This window comes from Apteryx rowi, unplaced genomic scaffold (assembly GCF_003343035.1).
Source record: "Apteryx rowi isolate R43461 unplaced genomic scaffold, aptRow1 scaffold_31, whole genome shotgun sequence".
NCBI classification, from domain to species: domain Eukaryota; kingdom Metazoa; phylum Chordata; class Aves; order Apterygiformes; family Apterygidae; genus Apteryx; species Apteryx rowi.
The window spans coordinates 2,901,479-2,927,971 of record NW_020449530.1 but is presented as its reverse complement, the minus strand read 5'-3'; the positions used below and the strand labels follow the sequence as shown (position 1 = coordinate 2,927,971).

The 26,493-nt window shown below is 36.7% G+C and overlaps 1 protein-coding gene across 5 annotated transcripts in view; it reads left to right on the top strand.

The window, feature by feature from the left end:
- ERC1 (ELKS/RAB6-interacting/CAST family member 1) overlaps positions 1–26,493 on the top strand; it is a 315,358-nt gene that overhangs the window by 205,440 nt on the left and 83,425 nt on the right. For 4 of the 5 annotated variants that reach the window (XM_026070417.1, XM_026070415.1, XM_026070416.1 and 1 more), the window contains one exon: positions 5,509–5,669. In XM_026070417.1, the coding sequence (XP_025926202.1) occupies positions 5,509–5,669 (161 nt within the window). Of the gene's footprint in view, positions 1–5,508; positions 5,670–17,180; positions 17,221–26,493 lie in introns of all 5 variants that reach the window. The other variant, XM_026070418.1, reaches the window with a different exon arrangement.

Sequence of the window (26,493 nt, the reverse complement as noted above, 5' to 3'; positions counted from 1 at the left end):
AGGCTGCTGTTCACATGGTAATTAAAGCCTCCTGTTCTACTGCCTTGGATATCCACCTTGTTTTCATGATAGCAGTCTACTGATCTTTTTAAGGAGATGTAATACTATACAGAAAATTTATCTCATGTTGATGTTTCGCTTTTCAGTTACAGATACAGTAGTTACCCATATCAGGACTTCCAGACCTGATCTCCAGAGTTCTCAGTCGTGTTTCACATAGTTTGTTCAACTCCAGTCTCCCAGGAGCCCTCTCCTCTAATGGAAACTTTCTTCAGCTTCATGTTCTTCCTTAAATACAGCCTGTTACCTGGTCAGGCCACTCAGGCCCTAAAACCCTTGAAAAAATAGTCTTCTCTTAAATTCCTTGCAGATTCATCCTGCTTAGAATACATACAAGATCTTTCAGCCCTGTCTACAGAGAACTGAATCATGGATAAGTGATGACAGACAACTTGTCCTCAGCATGCTACATAAACAGTCAGGGAGGAACTTGGTCTTCCCTGCTTGGCCAGCGATCAGCCAAATTCAGGACTTAGGTGATAGGCAGCAACACTTCTTTTGTGATTATACATTTATCAGCTTCATCCAACTTTCTAGCAGGCAGCATGATCTTCTGGATCTTCTGTGGTTGGGAAGAACCCAGTGTAAGTTCTGTTTTTATCCACGTTCTAAGAATTCCCATAGGTTTCATCTGAGCTCAGATAAGTCCAGAGTCTTTCTCCAGAATGCATTACTGATACTATAATTGAGCTCTCCTCTTTGATCCCCCTGCCCTGCTTCCAAGATTTCTGATAAAGCTTAAATAGTGCAAGACCCTGCTGATCTTAATTTCTCTTCATGGCTGAGATAATTTTGGTTCCAGGAGCATCTTCGGTTGTCTGGGATGCATCATTAGAACTCTTCTCCACCTCTTGGACCAATTTTTTCAGAAATCAGCTCACCTGTTCCATCCCAGTTTAGCAACATTACATTTCACATCATGCATGCTGAATATTTCTCTTCCATAAGTTCTTCCTCTCCTCCAGGGAAAACTATTCTACAGGATATCACAAAAAAATTCTTCAGTACATATTTCCATATGTACTATGTTTTCCATTTGATCCACTCAACCAATGTCTGCTTGCCATCTGTGCCCAGTGTCTCTGCTCACTTGTCAACTAGTGCCCTGTATTTTTTTGTACATTGTTCAAAACTTTCTTAAGAGTCAAAGCGTATCCTCCTATTAACATCCTGTTTCTGAATGGGATAGGAACTGCCAGGTCCTGATCAGTGATATGGAGTCCAACTGTTGGCCAGTTATTAGCGTTGTCCTCAGCAGTTGATAAGGAGCTGATACTGCTTCATGTCTTTATTAAACATCCGTATGATGAGACACAGTGCACCTCCACAAGTTTGCAGATGACACCAAACTGAGGGGAGTGGCCAAAATGCTGGAAAGCAGGACTGCTATTCAGGGGCAGAGATGTTGTGGGCTGGAGCACATGACATACAAGGAGAGGCAAAGAGAACGGGGTATGCTCCTGCCTAAGAAGAGGAGGCTTGAAGAGACTGTACTGGGGTCCAGAAGTACCTAATGAGAGAAKACAGAGCTAGATTCTTCTCAGAGGTGTTTGGTGAAAGGACAAGAGGCAACAGGCACAAACTGCAACCTGGGAGGTTCTAATTAGACATTAGGGGGGAAAAAATCACAGTGAGGGTAGTCAGATATTGGAGCAGATGCCCAGCGAGGCTGGGGAGTCTCCATTCTTGGAGATACTCCAAAAGACAACTGAGCGAGGCTCTGAGCAACCTGCTCTAAGTTGATCTTGCTTTGAGCAGGGGATTGGATCAAATGACCTTCAGAGATCCCTCCAACCTAAATTACTCCATTATTCTAATTTCATTCTGCTGATTCTGATGAATTCTCTGTTTAAGTCACCCATTTCTTTCTTCCTTTCTCTTCTGTTCCAGAAGGTGACTTTCTTGGTGGATGTTGCTCTGCTAGGAGGATGGGAAGAATTCATGTCCTCGCGACTGGTCTCCCTTAGATACTTTTCTTTAAGAATACAGTATCCCTTTAGGCAGACAGGTATACTCTCTAAGGGAGTATCAAAGTTCCTTCTCTGTTGAATTAGCCTTCTAGTTTCTTTCCTAAACCTCACATTTCTGGGGTTAGATCTAATATTTACATCAGTGATGTCAGAGGAGTCGTTTTTCCTACCTTTGCAAATACAAACCCTTCCAGAAGTCTGGCAGTTTGTTAGTGCATATTGTTGAAAGGTCTAAGGGTTCTACTATTTTTGTGCAGTGATTGTCAGAATGAGTAGTGGCTGCATCCCCACCTGCAGTCCAGTGATTGATGTTAGGACTAAGGAATGCCTCATTTCCGTATACCTACTGTACAGCTCTTTGAAGCTTCATCCATACCTTCCTCAAAAACTATTCTATCTCTGAGATTTTTAAGAGCTGATGCAGTATTTGCTGGAGTGATTTTCTCGATGTTTGAGTGAAAGACAGTGCTATCCTTCACCAACTAATTCAGTGATTGGGGTAATTGCGAGGTCTGTGGTAAGCGATATTGAAGTGATGTAAGGTACACTCTGCCTTCTGTGCTATCAGCTGACTAGGCAGAAAAGAGGAGCAAGAGTGCAGTCTTTATGCCAATGGAAACGTAACTGACAGGGCACAAGTTTACCTACAGTTAAAATGTATGTCAACAGCACGTCTCAGAAAACTCTGGTTCTTGGCAAATAATTTTTTTTTGTTGTATAATTAGCTACTCTCAGGGTAAAACAATCAAGGGTACATTTAAAGTTATTTTTGAATAGGTAAATTAGATGTGCATTGTAAGCAAGTTGCTTCTAGGGCATATTCCTATATCATTTCTTCCAGGACAGTTTACTGGGACATATACAGACAGGTCTGCACTAAGATTAATAGGTTACTACATAAAATGTTTTGTCTTAAGTTTAGTTGAAATGCTCCCAAAGAAATATCTATAATTTGATGAATCTGAAAACTGAAGTCTTTATTATAAATACAGTCATCAGTATTTTGGTGAATTTTGTCTTTAATCAATAGCATGGCAAATGGTACTTTCTAGAGAGAATGGAAAGTAATGATAGTTCAGTGAACTAAGTTGTTGGCACAGTTTAAAAGCCACTTGCATTCCATCCATCCCTGATATATGATTAGATCAATTTTCTGTTAGTCTTCAAAAATACAGAATAAAACCCTAGAATTAAAAGAATTACCAAATGGAGCAATTAGAAAAAGATTAAGTAGCTGCAAGGATCAGTACTCCAAAGAATATAATCCTTTCCTGCAGAGTTAGATCTTACCACCTAGCACTAACAGCCTTGGCCTAGATATCAGCCAGTAGCATCATTGTGTGCTGGTAACAGCGCACAGTTGTTAGGCTTCAGATCTGCATCAAGCCGGTCCTTCAGTGTTAGTGTTGCAAATTTTGATTGTAACTGGGAATGGAATGATGGATGTCAAAAACCTTTCCAACTTCATTATGGAAAAGTTTGTTGCTCCAAAGATTGTTTTATCTTGGCAAGTGACAGATTGACACAAACTGTTTTGATTGTTGCAGTTGGCTGGACACATTTAGTTGAGGTTGTTTTTTGTTATAAGCAGAGGGTTTTGTAGTTGACATGCCCCTTTTTTTCTCAGTTAAAAGGGAAATGTTTATATAGATCGTTCTGATCCATCCAACGGAAGTAAAAGCTGATATACTAGTACGCCTTTGCTTCTCCTGCATGTTGCTGTTTTTCTTTTTCTAGAAATACTCGTCTGTTTCCTTCCTAGTGGTGTTTTTGCTTTTCATTGGTTATGCAGTTTTTCTTTACATTCTTTTCTGACATATTTCTCTATTTCATTCTATGGAATTTTCTCTTTATTTGCAAAATTGACAGAGTTTTTGGTCTTATTTTGCCCACAAAATAACTATTAAGTCCAGAAAAGCTTGATATTTTAGGTATGCTAGCCAGTTTGGACTATGTGTCACTGAAATTCTCCTTCAGTCACTTGATCGCTGGATGAATTATTAGCTTTACACTTTGAATAATTTTTGATAATTGCATTTTTTAAATTTTTCTTAGTTTGTTGGATCTAGGAAGAATTCTTTTCAGCTGCATTTGAGTGGAACTAGATATGCACTCTGTAGTAAGCACTGCACAATGTCTATGCTACATTTTATAACATACTAATTCTGGGTTGCAATATTTCTTGCTCTGTCACTGCTTGAGGATGAAAAACAATTTTGTCGTCCATGTTTGTCCTGAGCTAGTAACTCTACCTTTAAGAGTACAGAATCTATTAAAGCAAGTAGTGGTATATTCCATACCTGGCATCTTCCAGCACCTGTACAGTAAATGACATACCCAGCTCTTTTTGTAAAACATGTAAGTATAAATTGTGCTTAGTATAATTTGAACTTAATATAATTATTGAACATTTAGTAATTCACTTTCAGAATAGAGCACAAGTTTATTGTTAGGCAGGGATATAAATGCAATGCAGTGTTGTAATGTCATACTAAATTTATACCAATATTTGACTATATGCAGTAATAACATCTAAGTTTCTCCCATTTAAGAACACTTGGTTTGATAGAAAGAGAAAATCTGTATGGAAGAAGTTTGTGAAAGTAGTCTGTGTGCTAATTAACATTATTATAAAATTATTGAAAGAATATCCAGAGGTATTTTTATGCTAGATAGAGCTATCCTTGAATGTTTATTGTGTTTTTAGCATATTAATTAAAGTAATAAATTCTAACCAACACAGAACTGACTACTACTGCAGAATAAAATGTGACCAGTTACATCTGTCTAATAACTATGATAGAATTTACAGTCATGTTAATTCTGAACTTTCCCATTTGATTATTATCTAAGGTTTGACCATTGTTCTTTCCTACCTGTCTGTTATCAGCCACTCTTTGAACATCTTTTATGTTGCTAAATCACAAAGTGTAGCTATAAGCATTATTTGATAGATATTTTAAGGGAAGTAGACTTATTTACATCTTTCTGGGGACCCAGTCCTATCCCTGTTTTAGAAGACACTTGTAACTTGGTTTTCAAAGCACATATGTAGTTTTTTAGAGATTATTTACAGACAAGCTTTTTATACTTTTGATATATCACAATATATATTATAGATGTGTTCCATTTAATACCTAGCATTTTACTGATCTAGTTTTGAGATATATAGACATCTATTTATTCTTGTGGTACATTTTCTAAAATAGAAATGATCTAAGAGTTGAAGGTTTGTAATTTGGTATTATAATAGTAAGTTTCTAGTGACAAGATCAGATTAGTTCACAGACTGTAATATTGTTTCATTCAAGTGTAGACGTACTTTACACAACACTAGATGGTTCTTCTAGTCTACAAAAGCATCATGCAGCACACATGCATTGGTAACCTTTGGACGCCAATTTAGTTGTGACATTTACTAAGTTCCTGTTGATCACATTTTACTGTTTTTCTCTCGCCTGTCCCAAAAATGTTTTAGGTAGAAGAACTGATGATGGCCATGGAGAAGGTTAAGCAGGAGCTGGAGTCAATGAAAGCAAAACTGTCCTCCACACAACAATCGCTGGCTGAGAAGGAAACCCATTTGACCAACCTACGAGCGGAAAGAAGAAAACATTTGGAGGAAGTTCTAGAGATGAAGTGAGTGTTTCCTTCCATTATTTATAGCTATGTTTTCTTGATATCACTGAATTCTCCTGTTTCCTGATGATGTAAAAACAATCACTGTATGAATATTTCTCTGTAGATACACAGTTATCTGTGCAATCAGTCAAGCCTTCAGAAGCGACTTCTGATCAGGGACTATGTACATTACTTTCATTAGGCTTCAAAAATATTTCTTCCTTACGGTTATCCATTTTCTTGTAGTAGACATGTATTTTTTGCACCATAGCATCTTAAAAGATCCTAAATAATTATGGACAGCCCATTATTTTGTATGTTTTATGAATGTGCCATCTTACCTGAAGTAACCTATAATCTATTTTAAGGCAAGGCGCAAGTGAGTGTAGCAAACAATAAAAGGAAGGGGGGAAAAGATGAACATAATGCCAGGTAACTGTAATCACTGAAATCAGACTGCAGATGTCTGCTTGGTCTGTTAAATTATTTTTAAAACTCATGTGAATGATTAGCTGGAACTGAGCATGAACTTCTCTATCAGTCAGACTTCTCTTGTCATCTTTACATAAGGAGACCTAAATAAAACCAAAGCTTTGAGGAGATGGGGAAAAGTGAGGAATTAGACTTCTAAGGCTTAAATACTTCCTAATTTCTGACCGTGCATTATAGATAAATAGTTATCCTTAGTTTAGGGGGACATGAATCCATTTAGTGCAATGATGGATAGTGCTGCCAGCAGTTCATTAGAAACACTTTCAGTTGTTTAGCCAGCCCTAAAGAGAAGGAACATTTTTATTGGCAGGGCCAGCAGTGGTTCCTCCACTGTGGTTTCTTGAGCCATTATTTATTTATTTAACTTTTCTATATTACCTCTTTCCTTTTTTTTTTCTTAATGAAAGGGTAGAAAAACAGCTGTTACAAAATGGAAAGAGGTGGCTTAGATCTTGAAACTCTAACTTAGGAGTGCTGTGTAAAGTGGGCCAAGCCTCCCCAGCTTCATATTCAGCTACTACAGTCTGATCTAGACCTGGCATAAAGACACTGGAAGACTGCAGTACTTAAAAAACACACTTTTTATTTTTAATAAAAGTTTTTATTGAGCTATAAATTTGACTGCCTTGAGAGCTGGTGTACTGGGGGATGGGAGGAATAGCTCTTAAGGTGATGTGGGACTCCAAAGGAACTGGAGATATATCCATATCCAATCACTTGGCAGCCCTTTCTTCAGCCAAACTGCTCTGCCAAACCTTCTCATTAAAATATACACGTATTGTACAGTATATCCTGAAATGTATTTGGAGTTGTGTAGCTCTAGAGCCTTTAATATAACTACTCACGTCTTTTAAATGATGACCTCTCTTAGCTTACTAAGTTATTGTTGGAAAGTTATTGTACTGAAAATTTAGTATCAGGAACTACATAAACTGGTAGATCCATTGTACCTCAGAARGAAGAAGAGCACTGGAGAGAACAGTAATGCTGTCAGCACATGGACAGAAAGATGGAAAAAACATTAAATTTGTGTAGTTAACTAGCTGAACATGTTTTAGACATAGCTGGTCTGTCTTAAAATTCTATAAAGCTGCCAAAGGCATCCAAACTTCAAAAACTCACCCTGACCATGAAGCTCTGTTGCAGAAAGGTCTCTACTGATGACTCCCAGGCAGTTAAATATCTTAACATTAATATGCAGAAACCCCAGTATATTCTTTGCTACTCTACCTTCCCAGTCTATGCTTTTTCAAAAGCACTCTTCTCTGCTGTTTTGTAGTTTTGCAGAGATTTCTAATGTTGTTAAAATGTTTTCCACTCAAAAATAACAGTAATTGAATGAGCAGTCAATTTTGTGAAACAATTCAGCTGATTTTGGTATCCTTAACTGAAAGCAAGAGTTGTGGTACAGATACTGTTCAGAGTTTCAGTAAAGCAATCTTGCCCCCCATATTTTAGGGTGTGCTTCACTGGGAAAAGCTTAAGGTGCTCAGAAGCAGCAATGGTTAAATTCTACAATTGAAAGAGGTGTAGGTTTGAGAACATGGCACTACAGTCAGCTAATGGGGTGGAGGGAAGTTAAGGAAGCATACAAGAAAAATAGCTTAGGAAATGCTGCTCTGAGAGATTCTAGGTATGAATGGAAACAAAGTATTAAGTCAGCACAAGGACTCCAGAAAGCTACGTCTTTTTGTAATAGGAAGTTGTTAGATATTATATTAGTGATAATATATATTTAAAATATTGCTGCTTAGAGTAAAACTTCCATTTACTGCTGACTCTATAACCCTGAGAAAATCATTTAACACTCTTTAGGGAATCCTGTGTCACCAGAAAAGAATACCAGAAATGTGAACTATTCCAAGGAATACATTTCAGTCCTTAAAGATAGCCTAGGTATTTTGAACCCCTGTTCCTTTAAAGCTAATGTTTTTGTTTTCGAAAAAAAACGCACACACTCTTGTTGTAAATAATTATGAGAAAGGTAGATAATGTTCTCTGTATCACCAAATGTAATCTTCTGTAAAAAAAACTTAGTGAACTGCAAGGATTTTTGTTTTGTTTTGTTTTCTTTAAGAAGTTCTAATGTTTCCATCATTCACAGCAAATCTTTTAAATTAGGCAGGAATAAAGTGCTGTCTACAGAGAAATCTCTGTTCTTTGTCCCATAAAAACCTGCTTAGGCTGAGCTGAGTTATAAACTGTTGAAAATCACCAGTTTTCCTTTCCCTTTTTTTCCTCCTGGTGTTGTCAGCAAATTTTGGCAGTGTGTGAAAATAACTGAACACAAACACTCTAATCTAGGGCCGAGTTCAGGCAATTGCCAAATCTGTAGCAGTGGACAGTGCACTTATAGAGAAGGGGAACAGACACTGTGTCTGCTTGTAGAGAAGGGATTTTTTTTTTCTGTTTTTTTTTTTTTTGGACTAGGCAGGCCCTTTGGTTATGGTCAGAAGGACCAAAAGATTCTACCTAGTCATCTGCTGCAGGGTCGAAAAGTCCAAGTGGGAGCATTTCTCAATCTGTTCTTGCAGGCTGGAAAGTTGTCTAACGTGGTGTTCACCTTTTCTGACCTACCCTTTTCTTGCTGGTTGCCATTGTTGCTAGCTCTGTAATTAAAGTGATGCAGACTTGTGTAGTGCAGTTGGCACTTCCGAGTTGAATCCTTGATCCTTCTGGCACACAACAGAAAGATTCTTAGTTGTCCAAGGATAGTTTAATACCATTTTTTTCTTTAAAAATAATCAAAGATATTACAGACAAAAGAATTGTTATAATAGAACATAATTTATGTTTCAAAATCAAGTTCTCAAAAATATTTTTTGATTACTCAAGTAACTTTACTTAAATGGTCTTTTGAATATTTATCACAGTAGTATTTAATTACATGAATACATCCCATTTTTCCACAGCATGCTGTTTCATTTGATACAGAGTGTAGACAGTGATCAGAGATGAACCAGGGCTATGTAGCTTAATGAAGCTGCTTATTGTATTTTTCTTTTTCATCGAGGAGTGGGAAGGCACGCTGAGAGCTAGATGAGGGCTACTATTAAAAAAAAAGATACCAACCTAGGTAGTGCCATGCAGGAAGACTGTTCATCCTACTATTCATGCATGATATACAAAAAACTTAAAATATTTGGTAGGTGATTGATAAGTCTGCATGGACATTTTCTGGCTATAAGATGAGAAACATGTAGCACCACATAGGAACACTTGCAACTGAAAATGAAGTCAGTGGAAGCCAAGGTTATTTATCTTCTGAAAAGTTCATCCTCTCAGTAATAAAGCAGTATTGTCCAGAGATTTGAGTATGAGGTTGAAATTGAAAGTAGTCCAAAAGAAACTGATTAATTGGCATATAGTTTATTTGCCAGAAAAGTAATTTTGGTTGATCTGAAATGATGTGTGAAGTCATTTCAGATGCAGCAAGCAGTTTTGCCGAATGAAAATATTTCATATTATGTGCATCCGTGATGAACAGAACCACCACCAACAAAAAAATACTATCAATGTCTTATCCAGTAACACCTTGTCAGTTGATCAGAAAACGTGTTCATGAAAATTAAAGAAATTTTTGTTTGAGTCATTACAGAAATAGTGTTTTATACCCATGATTTAGCAACAGTTCTCCAGAGGAGAAGAGTGATTCCTAGCTGCAAAAGAAGTATGCATATGTTCTACACAGATAAACAATTGTCTCTCTAGTTTGAAGTCTGTTCACACTTGTCTTCTGTGCTATGAAGTAATAGTATCTTAACCTTGCATCTACAAGGTATAGCTTTCTATGCTCAGCAAAAACACTTCATCATATTGAACTGGGCTGTAAGTTATATGGGCCACTTGGTATCAGGTCATCAGACAATCACAGCAGTGGTACCARCACACCTCCTGTAATTACTTTGTGTGATTTTAAAAAAGCTAAAATCCCACAGGGGGCACTCCATGTCTGCACAATTTACTTCTTGGGGCAAAGCTGAGCAAGTGCATCTGCATCAGTCCCTTTCCCACCTACAGCCATCAGGTCTTTTTTTTAAATGTCTTTTTCAGAGGGAAGGCACACAGTGAAAATGGCCACAGCAATATCCTGTTGCCGTTGTTCTGTCCTTTTTAACTTTCAAGCATAAAACATATAATTATGCGTGTTCATTTTAACTATATATACTGTCACCCTGTTAAATTTTGACATTTTAAGCTGTAAAAAGTTCGGTTGCAATAGCCTGAAATGTGAAAAGTTATCCCTTTCCAAATACTGGAAAATACAGAAATTAAGATTAAATCATTGGAAATAAACTGATCTTGGAACTGCTCTTAATCTCAAAATGAATCACACAGAATCTGACAGAAAAGCTGAAACACTGTGTGTACATATATTACATGTCTTCTAAGACTAAAGGTCATTGAAAGGCCAAAAAATGTATTTTGCGTTTTTTAACTCCACAGTTGTCCTCGCTGTAATGAAACATTAGGCTTTCCATAAATGTAATTGTACATATTTGTTACCTTCAAATTTGGTCAGTTCTGCTATTACTTATTTAATTCAGCTGAAAGTTTGAGAGAAAACATCATCTCTTTCACATGTTACCTCTTTTGGCAAATACGGGTTGATGTCTGTCATCCTTTCTGTTCTCCAGCATTGTCAAAGAGCCTGAGATACTCAGTATAGTGACAACATTAGAGACAGTCTGCCACTTTGTTTTCAGTGAAATTGATAATAGAAAATCTTGAATCATGGAAATAAGCAGAAAAATTGAACCTATTTATGGACAGCAGTACAAAACTCTTTGGTTGAATGATTCTCTTAGGTCAAAGAATTATTAAATTTGAATCTCCAAATTTCACAGAAGGAACAAACTGCAAAGCAAAGTAGTGGAGCCTTTAGTGAAGCCTGTGAAAATCAGGTGCCCCACAGGAGCATACACAGAAAGAGATTGTTGGGGTTTACTATGTTTCTGTAACTACCAGAAAGTTATGCGTATCTTTTGTAAGTGGTTTGTTTTTACTGTTCACCTTCCTTGAAAAACTTTTTCGTCTGTGGCTTCCTCAGATACTAAAATCTTGGCGCTATACGTCCCAGTCCCATTCTGTCTTATGATAAAACCTCCATATTCCATTTTATCTTGAACTCTGGTCCTCAAGAACAGTCTTGCAGAGGGAAAGCACTGTACTATCTTAATGAGCCATGACAGGCCTGGAAGCAAGACCAACTGCTGAAAAGTGCACCAGGTGATGTTAAAGGGGTTTGTTCCACTCAGTAATTGCGAAGACTATTAATGTTGTTGGGAGGAGCTGGGAAAAGGAGGTGCAGTCATTAACTTCCTGAGAGTTTAGATACACTGTGCTCTTGTTTTCATGCCTTTCCACTGGAGATATTTTTTCTTCTGGATGTGTTTTCCGGGGATTGGGTTTAGTGTAAGTGATCCCTTCAGTAGTTCTTGGAACATAATTTCTAGACAGCACAATGAAATTAGACCTCTTTCAAGTCAGAATGTGAAAAACATAGCGTATAACCTCAGTGTTAAGAATGCAGTTTGGTCAAATTTTTCTTGTCTATTAATAGACTACAACATTCTTATAGAAATTACCATGAAGAATCTCATTAGTAGAAGAGCTTTCATATACATACACAGAGTACTAAATTATGTAATTTTTTAGGCTTACACAGTCCTAACTGGTGAATGAATACCCCTCTTGTCTTTTCTCACTTTGCTAATGAATTAGTGCAAGCGAATTTAGGGCAGGTGCAGCACAAGGTAATTTCCTGGAACTCATTAGTACCCTGTGTTCTTTGCTGCCCAAAGGGCATTACTTTGGGAAAAGTTTGTCTTTACCATAGCCTGCATATTGTGCAGATCATCTTACCTAGAAGAAGAACAAGAATAATGCATTTTTCTAGAGATAATGACTCAAGTTACCTAATGTTAAACTGGTGAAGGAAAGGAGAGATGGTTTTATTTTGACTAACTTGTAAAACAGATTGCTTGTAAGATAGCTCTGAGAGTGCTAGTATGCTCCTTTCTCCTAGTCATTTCTGCATTCCTTTTCCAGTACAAAACACTCTTCTTTTACTATATTCTCACATACGCTTTCTGTAATTAAATACATTCAGTAGTCCTGTTAGAAGCAAAGGTTTATTTGTTCAAGAGAATCTGTAATTTTTCTTGGGAATATTAATCCTCCACTCCAATTATTTCTAGAACAAGACTGGCAAAAGTGGACTTCCAGGTCTTCAGCATGACCTTTTCATTGTCTCTGCATACACATATACACAACAAACATAAATATGCCTGTGATTTTTGTTTTTAAACAAAAATATGCAAAAGTTTTTTGGTTCAATATTGCTAGCAATAGTACATTTTCGTATGCTAGCTGTTCCAGCTGCATCAGTTATTCCTGTCGCCATACCTAATCCAGCTATAACATTCTGGGTCTTCAGGGGTGTTACTGAGCTAAACCAAATCAGGTACTTTTTACTTTTTGTTAAAGTCAAAAGAACCATGAGTTCCTTAGGGTGCTTTTTTTCTCTTTTATAAATGCACACTGTAAATAGTGGTGCATATAAATCAACTCTGTGAGCACTACATATTTCATTAAATACAGCCAAGTTGTGGGTTAATAGAAGTTCCGAGTGAAAATATTATGGTATCTCATTGTGTATATTGTAGATTTAATGTAGTGTGAGCAATAGTAGCTTTGAGCCATTGTAAATCCCATCCAGACATTGTCAACATAGTTCAAAATACAAGGAGAGAAATCTCAAAGATTAGATGGGCTCATATGGCCACTGTGCATATGTAACTTATTCTTTTTATTGTTTTTAAACAGCAGTGTAGTTTTGTGGGGTGTAGATAAGGCAGAGCCTAGCTTCATAAGATGTTCTGGAGTTGATCAGAAGTTTCCTTTTTCCAGAGGAGTTGGGTCAATTTGCTTTAATTAAGAAATAACCTCCAAACCAAGTAATTGGTTCCCTACAGTCCTGGAGGGCAAACTAACAACAAGTGGGAATTATATAAGAAAAATTGGATAAAAGATTCAAATTGTTAGGAGTTGCTACAATCTTTGGCTTTATTCTGTAAGGGAATCTTCAATAAATCTTTTTGTTTTTCCTCCTTTCCCAAAAGATACTTTTGAGTTCATTTAGACAAAATAAAAAACATCATCTGCAAGGCTATGCAATTTCTGATAAAGCTCAGGAAGTGTTTTATTTCTCTCTGTAGTGAGAGGGTTTGGGAGCTGGCTAGTTTATCTGGTGATATCTTATGTGCAGTGCAAGTGCATACATATGCAGGAGCTAAGAACATGAAAATTGACCAGAACTGTTTATTTAGAAATCCTAAGAGTAGACACTAAGCATGCTAAAAGTGTCTTTCCTTAAAGTTTATTTTACTATTTACTATTTACTTTATTTTACTATTATTGTTTTTGAGTCACTTCTCCCCCAATCCAGTGTGTAGCATTATAGTTTATGCAGATTATGGGACAGAGAGAACTATCTTTCATAGTAGTCACTAGTACATATAAGGATTGCAGGGAAGACTGAAACACAATTTGACATAATGTCATCTTTGACAGATCTAAACAGATATGGCTATAGCTATCTATAAATAAATAGTTCCTTTTCAGTCCACTGGCACTTCCCAGCTTTATTCTCTTTAAAAATGATGTTAAGAAAGCATTTCGGTTGATTTAAACAAAACTGATACAAATTTTTGAGCCACTCTATTTCCACTATATAATCAAGGAATCAAGTTTTATACATGAGGTTAAACTAAATGATCGAACTGGTATCCACTATTTAATCTAGGAATCAGCTAGTTTAATCATTTAGTTTAATGTCATGTATAAAGCTTTAAAGCCAATGATACTGTTCCCACCCTCACTTTTTTTACTTCATTCTTTTTTAAGTTGACTAACTTTGAAAAGATGACTGGTGCATGTAGCTTTGAGCAGCCAAGTGTTTCGCCAACCTGCCTTCAGTTCCTTAAAAGTTGTTGGAGTAATTAATCAAAAATACTGTTTGTAAATGCTCAGAAAATAGTAAAGTGTTAAGAAACAGATAACCTGAATTTGTTGAGACTAAATCATGACAAATCAACTATGTGTCCCCATATTCCAAGTAGTAGTTGTGGTAAAGCAGTAGATATGATATATTTTGATCTCAAGAGGATATATGTCATTGTCTCACAGAACTGTCTCATCATCAAGCTAGGGATTATATTCCTGTATGAACTACTATAAAGAGAATAAACAGGTATTTGGAAAAGAATAAATAGTAGTTGATTGTCAAAATGGAAAGCCGTCTTGCATGGTTTCCTTAGAGGTCTCTTGCAAGTCTGCTACTGTTCAAAATTTTCGTTCACAATGTGGCTGATGACCCAAAGGATATGCATTGCCAGAGAATGCCAAGGTGGGTATTCAGGCACTTCGGAGAACAAGATGAGAATTCAAAATTATCTCAGTAAAGTGAAGAGAGCATCTAGGGAACCTGTAGAATACTGTTCTCTGGAGGCTTTTACAGACAGATAACATCAACTTACCAGGAATAGCTTAGATATAGTTGGATGTGCTTTCAGTGTGTTATCTTGCAGTTCTTGTGATTCTTTAGCACAGATTATAAACTTCCCTGAATTAATGTCTGTAAGACCAAAAAATGTATCTTGCAAAAATATATGTATTATACATGTGTGCTTATTTTATGTATTATTCTGTGGGCTTGGTTCTCTCTTTAACAGAGACTGTGGCTTGTAGATTCAATTTCTAAAGAGAAATTTCACGCATATCTATCCCATTTCGTGTATTCTTCATGCTGATATTTGGAGAAAGCTTTTATGGCCTTAACTAGCCACATTTTCTTCAAACAACATAACTATTCAACATAACTATTAATAATATTTTGCAGTTGAATTGTTTTCATTTAAGGATCTTCAATGTGAAAGTCTTCCATTTTATAAAAGAGAGAAATATTATCATTGTTCCACAAATGAGTAAACTGAAACCAAAAACATAGTGATTTGTTCACCTGTGGCTACAGAATTTCAGATTAAAATCTTAGGGTAGTGGGTTTGTAGGGAGTCTATATTAAGAGACAAATGCTTAGTAGAAAATACTGTGCAAGTAAGATTAATACATCTTCATTTTTATTTTTTTCTCCTGACATGTTTCTACACAGACCCTTTCTACATCTTCATCTTTCTCTGTACTAAATGTCTATACATAAAATTGCATATGCTTACCTTACCATTTCAGTACTGTATTTGGAGAGAGGCAATGTGTTCTCTTTCACTAAGCTGATTTCCAATTTGTCTTGTTTGCTAGATTGTCATTGTCAGTGAGGGCTTTGGTTTGGAGTTTGAAAAACTAGATGAATTTAGCAAGATGTTAATTTGAAACAAAAATAAATCCATTTTTGCCTTGCCTTGAAAAATATGGAGATGACTTTTGACTACAATTTCATAGGTTTTGTGACAAATGAGGCATGAAACAAATTGGCATACCTGCAGTGTCCAAAGTACAGTGGTACAGTGTGCTCTCCAATTCCCAGCCCTCAAGATTTCAGCAAAGGTCGCAAATTAAACAAAGTCAAAATTAATCAAGTCTACAATCAAAATACAATCATTAAGGCTTTCATTTACTACAAAGAGGTGGTTGTGAGAGAGGCACTGGAGCAGGTTCTTTTGTGCAGTAAGGGAAAATCAACAGCAAGGTGTCAAACAGAAAAATGAAACCATGCAGGTGAAGCTGCCTTTGAAGCCAAAAGGAACCAGCACTTACACAGAAATGCAAGTAAAYTCTTGGAAAATGAAAAGTGTGTCTGGTGCTGAACTGCAGAATGTGCCAGCATTATATTTGGCCCAAACAGAAGGAGCCTGTGGACTAAAGTCAGTGTTAATCAAGTAGCTAAATAGTCATACACGGCCACTTCAAGCAGCCTCACACCAAGGCTTCACTCCAGTAGTCTCAACTGCTGTAACTTTTGCCTCCTTAACTACATGGAGCGTGGAAGTAACACTTCCTCTGTGTGCAAAGTTGAAAAGTACAGTCAGTGATGCCTAGAAAGACCCTAGCTGAAAAAACACATTCCTTTATAGTTTTTGTGCCCAATTCTGGGGAGATACAGTGCTCCAAATGATTTTGTGATGTATATGGATATATCTCCRTTGCCCTAAGTGCAGTTACTCCCTATTTATACAAAGGCTGAATTAAATGTCTTGTTCCATTTTATGGACAAATATGCTCTCAAGGCAACTTAAATATAACCAAGTGTATGAAATTCTTCCTTTGTTACCTGTTTCTGAAACAGAGTCTGTAGACCTTTAATAAAAGTATAGTTTTAGAAGGACAGAAATCGCACTGAGTAGCAATCTGGTTTTCATCTCAGTGATATAAATAACAAGAAGCTTTGTTCCCTTAGATGGGAGACACATTGTGTTTTCATAGATCTCCATTCTCATTTCTTTTTCTATTTTACTAACTGATATAAAAATAACGTATGGAATTAGTATATAAAAAGTACAATAAGATATGCTTAATTCACACCAGTGAGTCCTAACAGTGAAAGGCATACTTTTTAGTGTACCTTTAGCCTAACCAGTTGCTGTTCTATTTTTTCCTGGTACAGAAACTCATGTGTGTGCAATGTGCATGCATCACTTGTATTTCATGTGACCTGTCTAGAGCATGTGTCATTTTTATTTTATAAATGAGTATAATCAATTTCCTGTAGATTCTGAAAAGTTTCCTGGCAGATGTATAATTTAATAATCATTTGACATATTTGCAATGTAGGAATACCTGTTTAATAATTGTCAGATTATAGTACAAGGTATGGAATAAAACTCACAACTGTTCTTCCAGAGTTGTTCCACACCCTGTTTCCACTGCAAAGTCATTTGATTTTTGAAGCAGATGCACCCTAGTCAGCAGAAGTTTTGCTTCAGAAGTTTCTTGTCAGGATAAGCTCTCATACCCGTTCTATATACTGATACTGCTGGTCTAGAAAATGTGCTGTAAAGGACAAAAATGTATCTTTTTCAGTGACTGTATTCCCAAGGAAATCCTTTGTCTTTGTAACAAGGTCAGTATTTCAAATACAGACTACCTGAACTCTAGAACACAGTATAGTCTAACGAGAAGGGAAGAAAAATGCCATTTTCTCTTCTTTTTTTCATTCTTCCTCTACATTTCCTTTTTTTTTTTCTTTATGATTTTCCTTTTTCTTCCCTCTTCTCTTTTCCTCTTACTTCTCAACCACTCTGCCACTTTCTTCCCCYATAAGTTTAGGTGCTTTGCCAATGCTATGATATTTTTAATCAGGCTTTGAATCCAAGCCCTAATTTCTTAAAGAATCCTTTCCTTCTAAGATGAAGATTAATTCTAGGAGACCAGTGCTATTTAATTTCTTTAATACCTCTGCTTTAGAAGCATTTTACAGTCTCAATGTCTTTCACTGACTGTGTGTACCGTAGATGCAGGTTGGGGGGTACCCATTCTGAGATTCTAGGAATTTTCTTTTCAGTAGTCTTTTTATTAAGTGCCAGGTTTGCAAGAAGATTACAAAATAAGTTGACATATAATTTGGACACAGAGACATTTTTTGTTTTCTCTAGATAATACTCAGAGCGCACTGAGTGTTGCCAGTTGTCGTACAAGAACTTGATTTGAAAAGTGCAGCTGTACTCAACTGTTGGCAGTGAACTACCAACATTTTTTTAAAATGCTACTGCTTAGCAATTCTTGGTTCCCTTTCTTCTTCTCCTCCTTAATACCCAGCCCAATCTACACCTCAGATTTTGTCTCTCTTGTGAAGCGTGTGCCATCACTGTTAGAAGACAGCAGTAGGTAAAATATTTCAAGTTCAGCCTAATTGTATAAAATTCTTAGCTAGTTCTATTCACCAGAAAGTTTCACTTACACAATTCTGCTGTCTCTCTGCACTTAGTCAATTTCTGTAGCACAAAAAAAGAGTAATTTTTTTTTTTTACCTGTCTAACAGACTGGTTAAGTAGGTGATCAAGTTACAAAACTGTCCTTCCATTCCAGATCCCAGATACTAGTCCTACTAGTAGAATTAATAATGTACTTATTACATAATTAAGTTCTTCCTGCTTTCAATCAGTAAATTTGACTTCACCATTGGAGATCTTAGCATCTAACAACAAATGCTGGCATTTTTTAAATGGTGTCAACTTTAAATGGAATCTATTTCAGATCTGTCCTACTTTTGTGTGATCATTTCAACTCTAGAAGTGTTAGAGCTTTTAAAAATATTAACTGAAGAAACAAAAAAATCACGTTCCTCTTTGCAATTCATGAACTGCATTTGCACATTTTTCTAGTTTATGTTGTACATGTGTGTTTTTGCTTCAAGGTAAGAATTAGGAGAGTCTAATGGAACTATGTCATTACCAGCTTCTCAGCTCTTCCAGCTGAACTCAAGGGCAGCCTACTGTGACACAGAAATACATGCCTGCACCTTTAGTGAGCAAGATGAGTTTGCCAACCCAAATGGGGTATGATAACTTCTCTCCTCATGACCGCAAAATACTTCTAGGAATAGAAGTGTGGTTTTTTTCTTTATTATCTGGCCTTTTATAATTTTAAATTATACCATTCAATTCTGATTATACTTCACATTGCATAGCACTTTCCATCTGAGAATCTTAAAGCCTTTAAAAACACCATATTAATTCTCAGAATACCCCTCTGAAAAATAGGTATTATTCTTAATTATAGATAAGGAAAACTCAGCACAGAAAAATTAAATGACTTGTGAAAAATTGTTTGGGTTGCTTGTAGTGGAGTGGTTTCCAGACCGCACTCAAGACACCAAACGACCAAAAGGCCATTTGCGCTCTGATATTAGATTTCATTTACAAGGAAGTGAGATTTTTTTTGCCACAAATCCAGTTTATATTCCATTGCAAATGAATAAAGGGCAATATTGAAGTATTTTTAAAGGGAAATATTAAAATTAGTTTTCTTGTTCATGATAAAAAATTGTTCTGACAGAGACCAAGAGGTACACACCTAGGTTGTTCGCCATCTTTTCTGTTCCTCAGGTCTTCACTTTCTCTTCTTTCTTTGGTTGGCCTTCAAAATCTAGGGATTCAGTTGTCTGAGCGCAGGAGTGTACTGCCATTTCAGATGCGCTGGGATATCCCACTGGACCTCCAAATGCCGCTTCAGAAAGGCATAGATCTTCCATACGTTCTGTGTCACATGGCTGGCCTCTTGAATGTCTCAGTTATCCTAGGACAGCTCATATGGCATTTGATACCTTTGTTTAGGCAACTGAATCCCAAAACATGCACCAGAAACAGCTGAATCATCCCCATCAGCATCAGTTAGAGAGACTAGACTGCACTCTCGTCAGACAGCTTCTCAGCACTAACAGAGGTCATCTTGGAGTAATGGCAGATGTATTGACTTCCCCAAATTTGACATCATAATTGTATTCAGTGCTGCAGGACCTCAGAGTTTCAGCTGAACTTCCCTCATCTCTTTTGGCACCTCTAAGGAGGCAAGTTCTCAGTTAGGGTCCTCCATTTCTTATTCAGAAACACAGTGCCCCGGCTCATGGAAAGTAGGAGTTGTTGTTCTGATGATACTTCAGATCACATACTTTCCTAAAAGCTTTGGGGTGATTATTCCCAAAACACTTGTAGCCACTTCCACACCATAGGTCAGTCCTAATCACTGAGGCTGAACAAGTCTTTTTAATGGATTTTTTTCCCATGGAGTTGTGGAAGAGTAATTTGTTCCTAAAACATTGCTAGTAGCTGACTAACTTTCACCTCCCACTTTGAGGATGATTCGACAATATATTTGATAGCTCTTTCAATGATTTAACTGTATGTTACTTTTTTTAATTTTATTTTATTTTATGCAATTTAAGTTTATTATTTGGGACAAAGAACATTAGATCCCTGGTTTCATCATAATATTGTTGCATACTTGCTAGATATTCTTGCTCTGTCTTCTTTTCAAAATTAAAATTCAACATTATCAAGATTTTTGTTGTTTATGACAGTGCATCTATGTGCTTCACAGAATTACAACATTAAAAACACACAAATATTCTCCCACTCTATTTCACAGTTACAAGAAACTCGTCTTTATTTCAGCAATTGGTCAGTGAAACTAGAACTCACTCCCAGACTACCATTAAGGATATGACATAGCTTGATAACTACAGAAAAACTCATTCAAAACTAATGTTTTCTTAAATATCACTACAGTAACAATCAAAAAGACAAAAAACAAAGACAAGTCTTTCTCCTTCTCACACAAGGCTGACTGTTCCACTATTCCAGAAGAACACTGTAATACTGGAAATCTTTGTTAGTGCTATGGAAGACTTTTAAAGATAAGGAGCAAAATTTTGAATTTTAACAAATGATATGTAGAAGGCCAGTTTTAGGAATGAAGATATGCCCTAAGCACGTTGCATTAGTGAATACATGGAGTGTTATGATTTATCATCTTCTAACAACTATTGCAGTTGTGATTATATAGTTAAATTCAAAAACTTACAGTGATTTAGTCTAGAAGTCAGGAATGCATGGCTCATGATTGAAAAATCCAAATTCAAAGAGAGGGGCACAATTTCCTTATCAGAGATACAGAGACAAAATGGTGTTCATATTCTTTAATTAAGACTAGTGTATCTAGAAGTGCTGAAATTCATTTTTGTATCATGTTCATCAGCCTCTCCTGGATTCAGGAAACTGGTTTCAGTTAGGCCCTTAGATAAACAGGAGATAATATTGTTCATATCTAATATTTACATGATACAGGGCAAGATGCTAACTGACTCTTCAGTTTTTCTTCTCCTTTATTATCTTGTTCCTCACATCATGATTTCATGTGCATGTTGAAAAAGTACAAAAGTCACATATGTAAGACTTCTGAGGTTAAAAAGCAGYGTGATCTACAGAAGGATAATTAAACCATGTTGTTGCTTCTAACTTATGCCATACTCTTATCTGTATTCAGAGCTGTCAGATAGAGCTGACCCAGCATGTCTCTGGTCAGCTGTATCAAATGCTGCATGCTTATCAATCAGTAAAGACATGGCCTGGTGCAYGACCAAACTTGCTTCTGATTTTTTCCCAAACTTAGACTTTGGTTTTACAAATACATTATCATTTTTTTACTGCTCTTTGAACTAGTTCCTCATTGTCCTTTCTTATTTTTTATAAATAAGACGCTCCAGAATGCCATGACTGACATACAATTTGACCTTAGCTGAATCACTTAACAGTTTCTGAGCTCTGAGCTGAAGATTACACTACCTTGTCTCATATGAATTCTGTGAAAGTTTTCTTTAAGTCTTTATTATATGTAGAACTCTTTGAGGTGCCCCAGTATTATAATACTGTTTCTTTATTAATACCTTCTGCATTAGGTCAAGGAAAATAAAATCATACAGAGAATCTTTAAAAAAAAAAAAAACTCTCTCTAAGTATTCGAGTTTGCCATGTTCTCCCCACGCAGTTGTTTAGGCCTTGTTGAAGTATATGGCAAAGAAAATAAACAGAAGAATTCTTCTTGATGTTATGATTCAGTAAAACCCCCTTTTAGAAGCATTTTAAACTTTACATATAATTTCTCATTGTACCTTACTGTGTCAATGGAGCTGTGCTCTCTGGTATACAGGCAAAGACTAAAAACACGTTCTAGGGCACATTAGGAACTGTGGACCCATCTGGTCCTTCTCCCCCCTCCTCGTTCCTCCCTTAAACAGAACTAATTCAGATCACTAACCTAGCGAAAAAATGTCCACATTTTTGTGAAGATAGTTTTCTGCTGGCATAGTGCACCGAAATGGCAATCCATGGTCAGATAAGCCCCAGACAACACAAGGAAAGTTTGGAAACTTATGTCTTGTGGTCTGTGGAAAGAAAAGACTGCGAGCTTAAGCTGTTAGATTGGCTTGAACTGCAACTTCGCTTACAAAACAAAAAAGCCCTTACTTTGAGTAAATGCCTTCTGGTCTTCATTCATAACTCATATAATGATTTTGTGTGATGAGATCTTAATGTTTAATAATCTTCCCATTCTTATAATCCATTCCTCTACTGCTTTCTCTTCTTCACCAGGTCTGTCCCTGTGCCTTACCTAACGGGCCTGGTGCCTTTGGCCAGCTGCCTCCCATAGCAATAATGTAATGGAGATAAAATGGTGTTTTCTGTTCTGGATCTGAGTTGCAACAATTCAGTCCCTCAGTCATCATGCAGCTGTCAGTTATTCCTCCTTCTGAGTTGAGTGGCTTGATTAGACTGATTGAACTAGGTGATTGGATTGAGAGGGTTAAAGAGGGTCCATCTGTTCTGGATTTACTGCTGTGTCAGTGGAGTCAGAAAGGCCAGGAATTAGTGAGTGGTTTAGTCTTTCCTCACTGTTGGCAGCTGACAGGAACACTGATGAGGTGATAATGAACTAAAAAGTCTGCCCTGTTGGCTAGGTGGGAAAGGGACCCAGACAGTGGGCAAGTCTCACCCCAGTTCCTGCCAAGATTTGCACTTTTTAATGGAATCCATCTAAAGCAAAATTAACAGGTATACTTTTGCAGATGATTTTCATTAATGTAACTTATCACCAGCGGATACTAAAGAATATATCACGTTACTTGCAGCATGGCAGCTCTGTAGGGTTTAGGCACCAGACAGCCCAATCAAATAGAAGCAATGGTGGAAACGGGGCTGGAATGTTTTATCAAATGAAAAATAAGACATAACTTCTTTTAAAATACCACATGAAGTTCTGCTGAAGAGAACTCTTCCATTTTAGTTTTGACCAAGTGGCATTTACTAGCATTTCTTAATCTTAACATTTAATCCCTAAAGTATTCAAATCAGGATTTGCAAATACGTCTTAAAGGCATCATTTTGTGTTTTCCCTTGTTGCTTTAGGTGCTACAAAGTGTTATTACTTCTACTTCTTCTTCAAACCTCTGTCACCCATCAGAGCATATTTCAGCAGCCTCATGATATTTCAGTTTTGATGCAAGTCCAGCTGATGCCAGGCATGAGCATTCATAATACGTATTCATTAGCATGGTATGGATAAACTAACCTATCAAGATGTCAGAAGCACTGTAAGCCTGTGGGATAGCTGAAGAATACCATGTATGCGCCCAATGGACTTCTAAAGTTAACATATGGTGTTCTTCTCAACTTACCTGTTGCTGACAGACTTAATAAAGACTCAAGATTTTACAGGCCCTTAATTTGTAAAGAGTCCACAGAGAGTACGAATATGAAATCTCTTAGTATGCTGCATCAGGATTTGTATATTTCTTAGAAAACAATGCTAAGAGTTTTGCAAGCTGACTTAGAAACTGTTTATTCCGTAGTCAAAGTGTTTGGAAGGCAAATTCATTCTTTGAGGGTAAACCTCTCTGACCTCTACACAGAAGATTGAGGGGGTTGAGCACGGGGAAGATCATGACCCCAGAGTCTCCAGTGGCTGTTGATTGAAACCTTGTGTTTCATGAAATAAATGTTTAAGAACATTTCCTTATAAGACCTGGGCTGCACGCACAGATTTTTTTATAGCACTTTAACTATTATGGTTAAAGGTGTTTCTTCCCCTACTCCACCTCTTCTGCCCCAACAGAAAGGGCTAACTCAGCACAATCATTAGTACAACCCTTAGACTGAATGCAATTTTGTCATTATAGACGTGACTTACATTGATGTAGCTTCTTTTCCTAAATCTGTAGGCTTGAGCTATCTTTGTGTAAACATGTCTGTGTGACTATAACAATGTCTGCACTCATGGGATTGCACGTGTAAATTACACTAACACACGTAACGCTTTGTAGGTACAAACCAGTCCAAAAAAATAAAAATAAGCAACTCCAACCCTGAAAATAGACAATAACTCTAATGGATGGATTTGTGGGAGGGTGCTGGCGCTGAAGGGAAACATTTAAAGGCCTTATTTGATATTTTTTTGATAGCAGACAGATTAAAACAAATATTTTAATGCAATTCATCTGTTTTCTCTATGTGCCACTCCAGTCACAGGAAGAAATTCAGGAATTTTAGAAATGCTTACTTTATCAGCCTTGTTCATAGAGAACTTTACCAATGTTAGCAAAAATATGGACGCAAATAGTCTTGCTTATACAGTTGAAGAAATGAATTACTTTGAGATTAGACCTGTCCTTTCTTAACTGGTGAGCTATTCTATTGTGTTCGCTGTACCAATGTTCTCATATGGATTACGGTCAGTGCTCTAACAATGTTCATCACTACCGAAGGAATCCCTCTTTTCATGATGCCTCATTTGTAACCTGCATGTTGCGATTCAGAAGAGGAAGAAATTGTCTTTGAACTAATATACTTGGAGGAAGGTAGCAGAGAGCTAGTATAATGGATTTGGATTTATGACTAGATATAACAGTCTGTTTTATGCAAGTGATGACTGTATTTCGTACTTTTCAAACAAATTTAAATAATAATGAGTGCATCTGTTATTTCATTCTTTTGATTTTGGATTTCTTTTCTTGTTCAAAAGCTCCCCCATGTAGGATAGAATGAGATGTTGTTCACAATTGCCCACTAATGAATCCCAAAAAGTAGTCTGTCCACTTGCAACTCTTTCTCAAGAGCCTCCCTCAAATAATACCAACAGTGGTGTTGGGTAGAGTTGCTAATAATTTTTGGCCACGCTATTTCTTTAATCATCTTTTTCTTCTAAAAGAATGAATGAAAGGCTATCCAATGACACTCCTGAGTTTGTCACAGAAAAGGATTTTTTTTTTAATCAATCAGTATTGGCAACATTTCTCCCATTTTGATTTAGAGCACCGTGCTCAAACATTCTCATTTGAACAGAATTACAATTTTCTCACCTGTTCCGTAATTAAATAGTAAGGACATATAATTTGAAATAAAGCAGCACTAATGACTCTTCACTCATTCATCATTTGTGCCTGTTATTTATGCCTAAAACATAAACCATTTTGATATATACAACACAATAGAAATGTTTGCCCTAGGAAAATGGCTCCTTGTGTGGACTTCAGAATGATACTGATGTCCTCTTGCTCACATCATCTATATGAGCTTTGTCTTCTCCTTCCTCTCTCCTTATCGAAGGTCTGTGGGGAAGCAAACTCAGGAAACTGAAGCCACTGCATAGAAAAGTCAGAATTTGTCTCCAGATTCCTTCTGTGCCTTGGACACCAAGGCAATCAGCTTTGTCTCCTATCTAATCTCTTGTTCTCTTTTCCATATTTTTGGGTTTACAGCACACAGGTAAGGTCTTCTAACTCTTGGGAGAGTTAGGAGAGCTACATATTATAATAAAAAAATAAATAGAAAAAGAAATGTCTCTTGATTAGAAGTATTTCTTGGTGTTCTAGGTAGGAGTTTATATTGATGAATATTGCCAGACTTTCACAGCCCCTTCACATTAAGCTTCCCATGACATCTCTCAAGGAAACCAGAGTGTGCTGTTTTTAAACTTGATTATGGGTTAGAAAATGCCAAGTAATTATCTGCCCAGAAATCATTTTTCACTCACTCTTTTTATTTTCCTTTTTCCCTTTTTTGTTAACTATACTCATGAGGAAGGGTTGGTCAGAATTGCTGATCTTGCCCAGTAACCATTCCAGTCTGCCATAGTTATTTACTGTTACTTAATGAATGTTTCTTTCCCTCTGGAATATTGTCCTCAGAAGCCAAGGTGGCTGTTCGTCCACAGAAAGTATGTGAATAGCGTGAGAGCATGTTTCATGGAATTGTGTGTGACCGTAACAGGAGAGCTAAAGAGAAGCACTTCTGTATAGGGAACATTTCCTTTTGAATAAGCCTGTACATAAATTCCTTGGCTTCTTCAAGGATTTTACTGACATTGCTGCCATCATGATTAAGTTTCTTGGTATCACTGATTATAGTAATGGCGTAGAGCCAAAATCACTTGCTTTTGGCTGAGTGGCAAGTAGGGAAAAAAAAAAAAAAAAGACAGTATGAAAAGGGTTTTGGCAAAAAGAGGAATACTGTTGAGATGTAAAAGTTGATTGTTCTATCTTTTGTATCATATTAGAAATGAAGCTAATTTTTTTACACTTATTTTTGGTATATATGGCAGAGGTGCTGGGTGAAGGAGCTTTTAAAGAAAGAATAATTTTTGCTTGCTGAATACTTACAGTGTATAGAAAGTAAACTTACTGAGTGCACTTCCCTACTGTGGCTGATGGCTTCAAGGGAGTTTCATTTCAGAGAGCAAGTGCCCCCATTCTTTCCTACTGGCTCAACTAAATCTTGCTTAATCCACTGCAGTTTTCTTTCTGTAGTGTGGTGCGTGGTGAGAGTTGTTTCATTTGTTCATATTC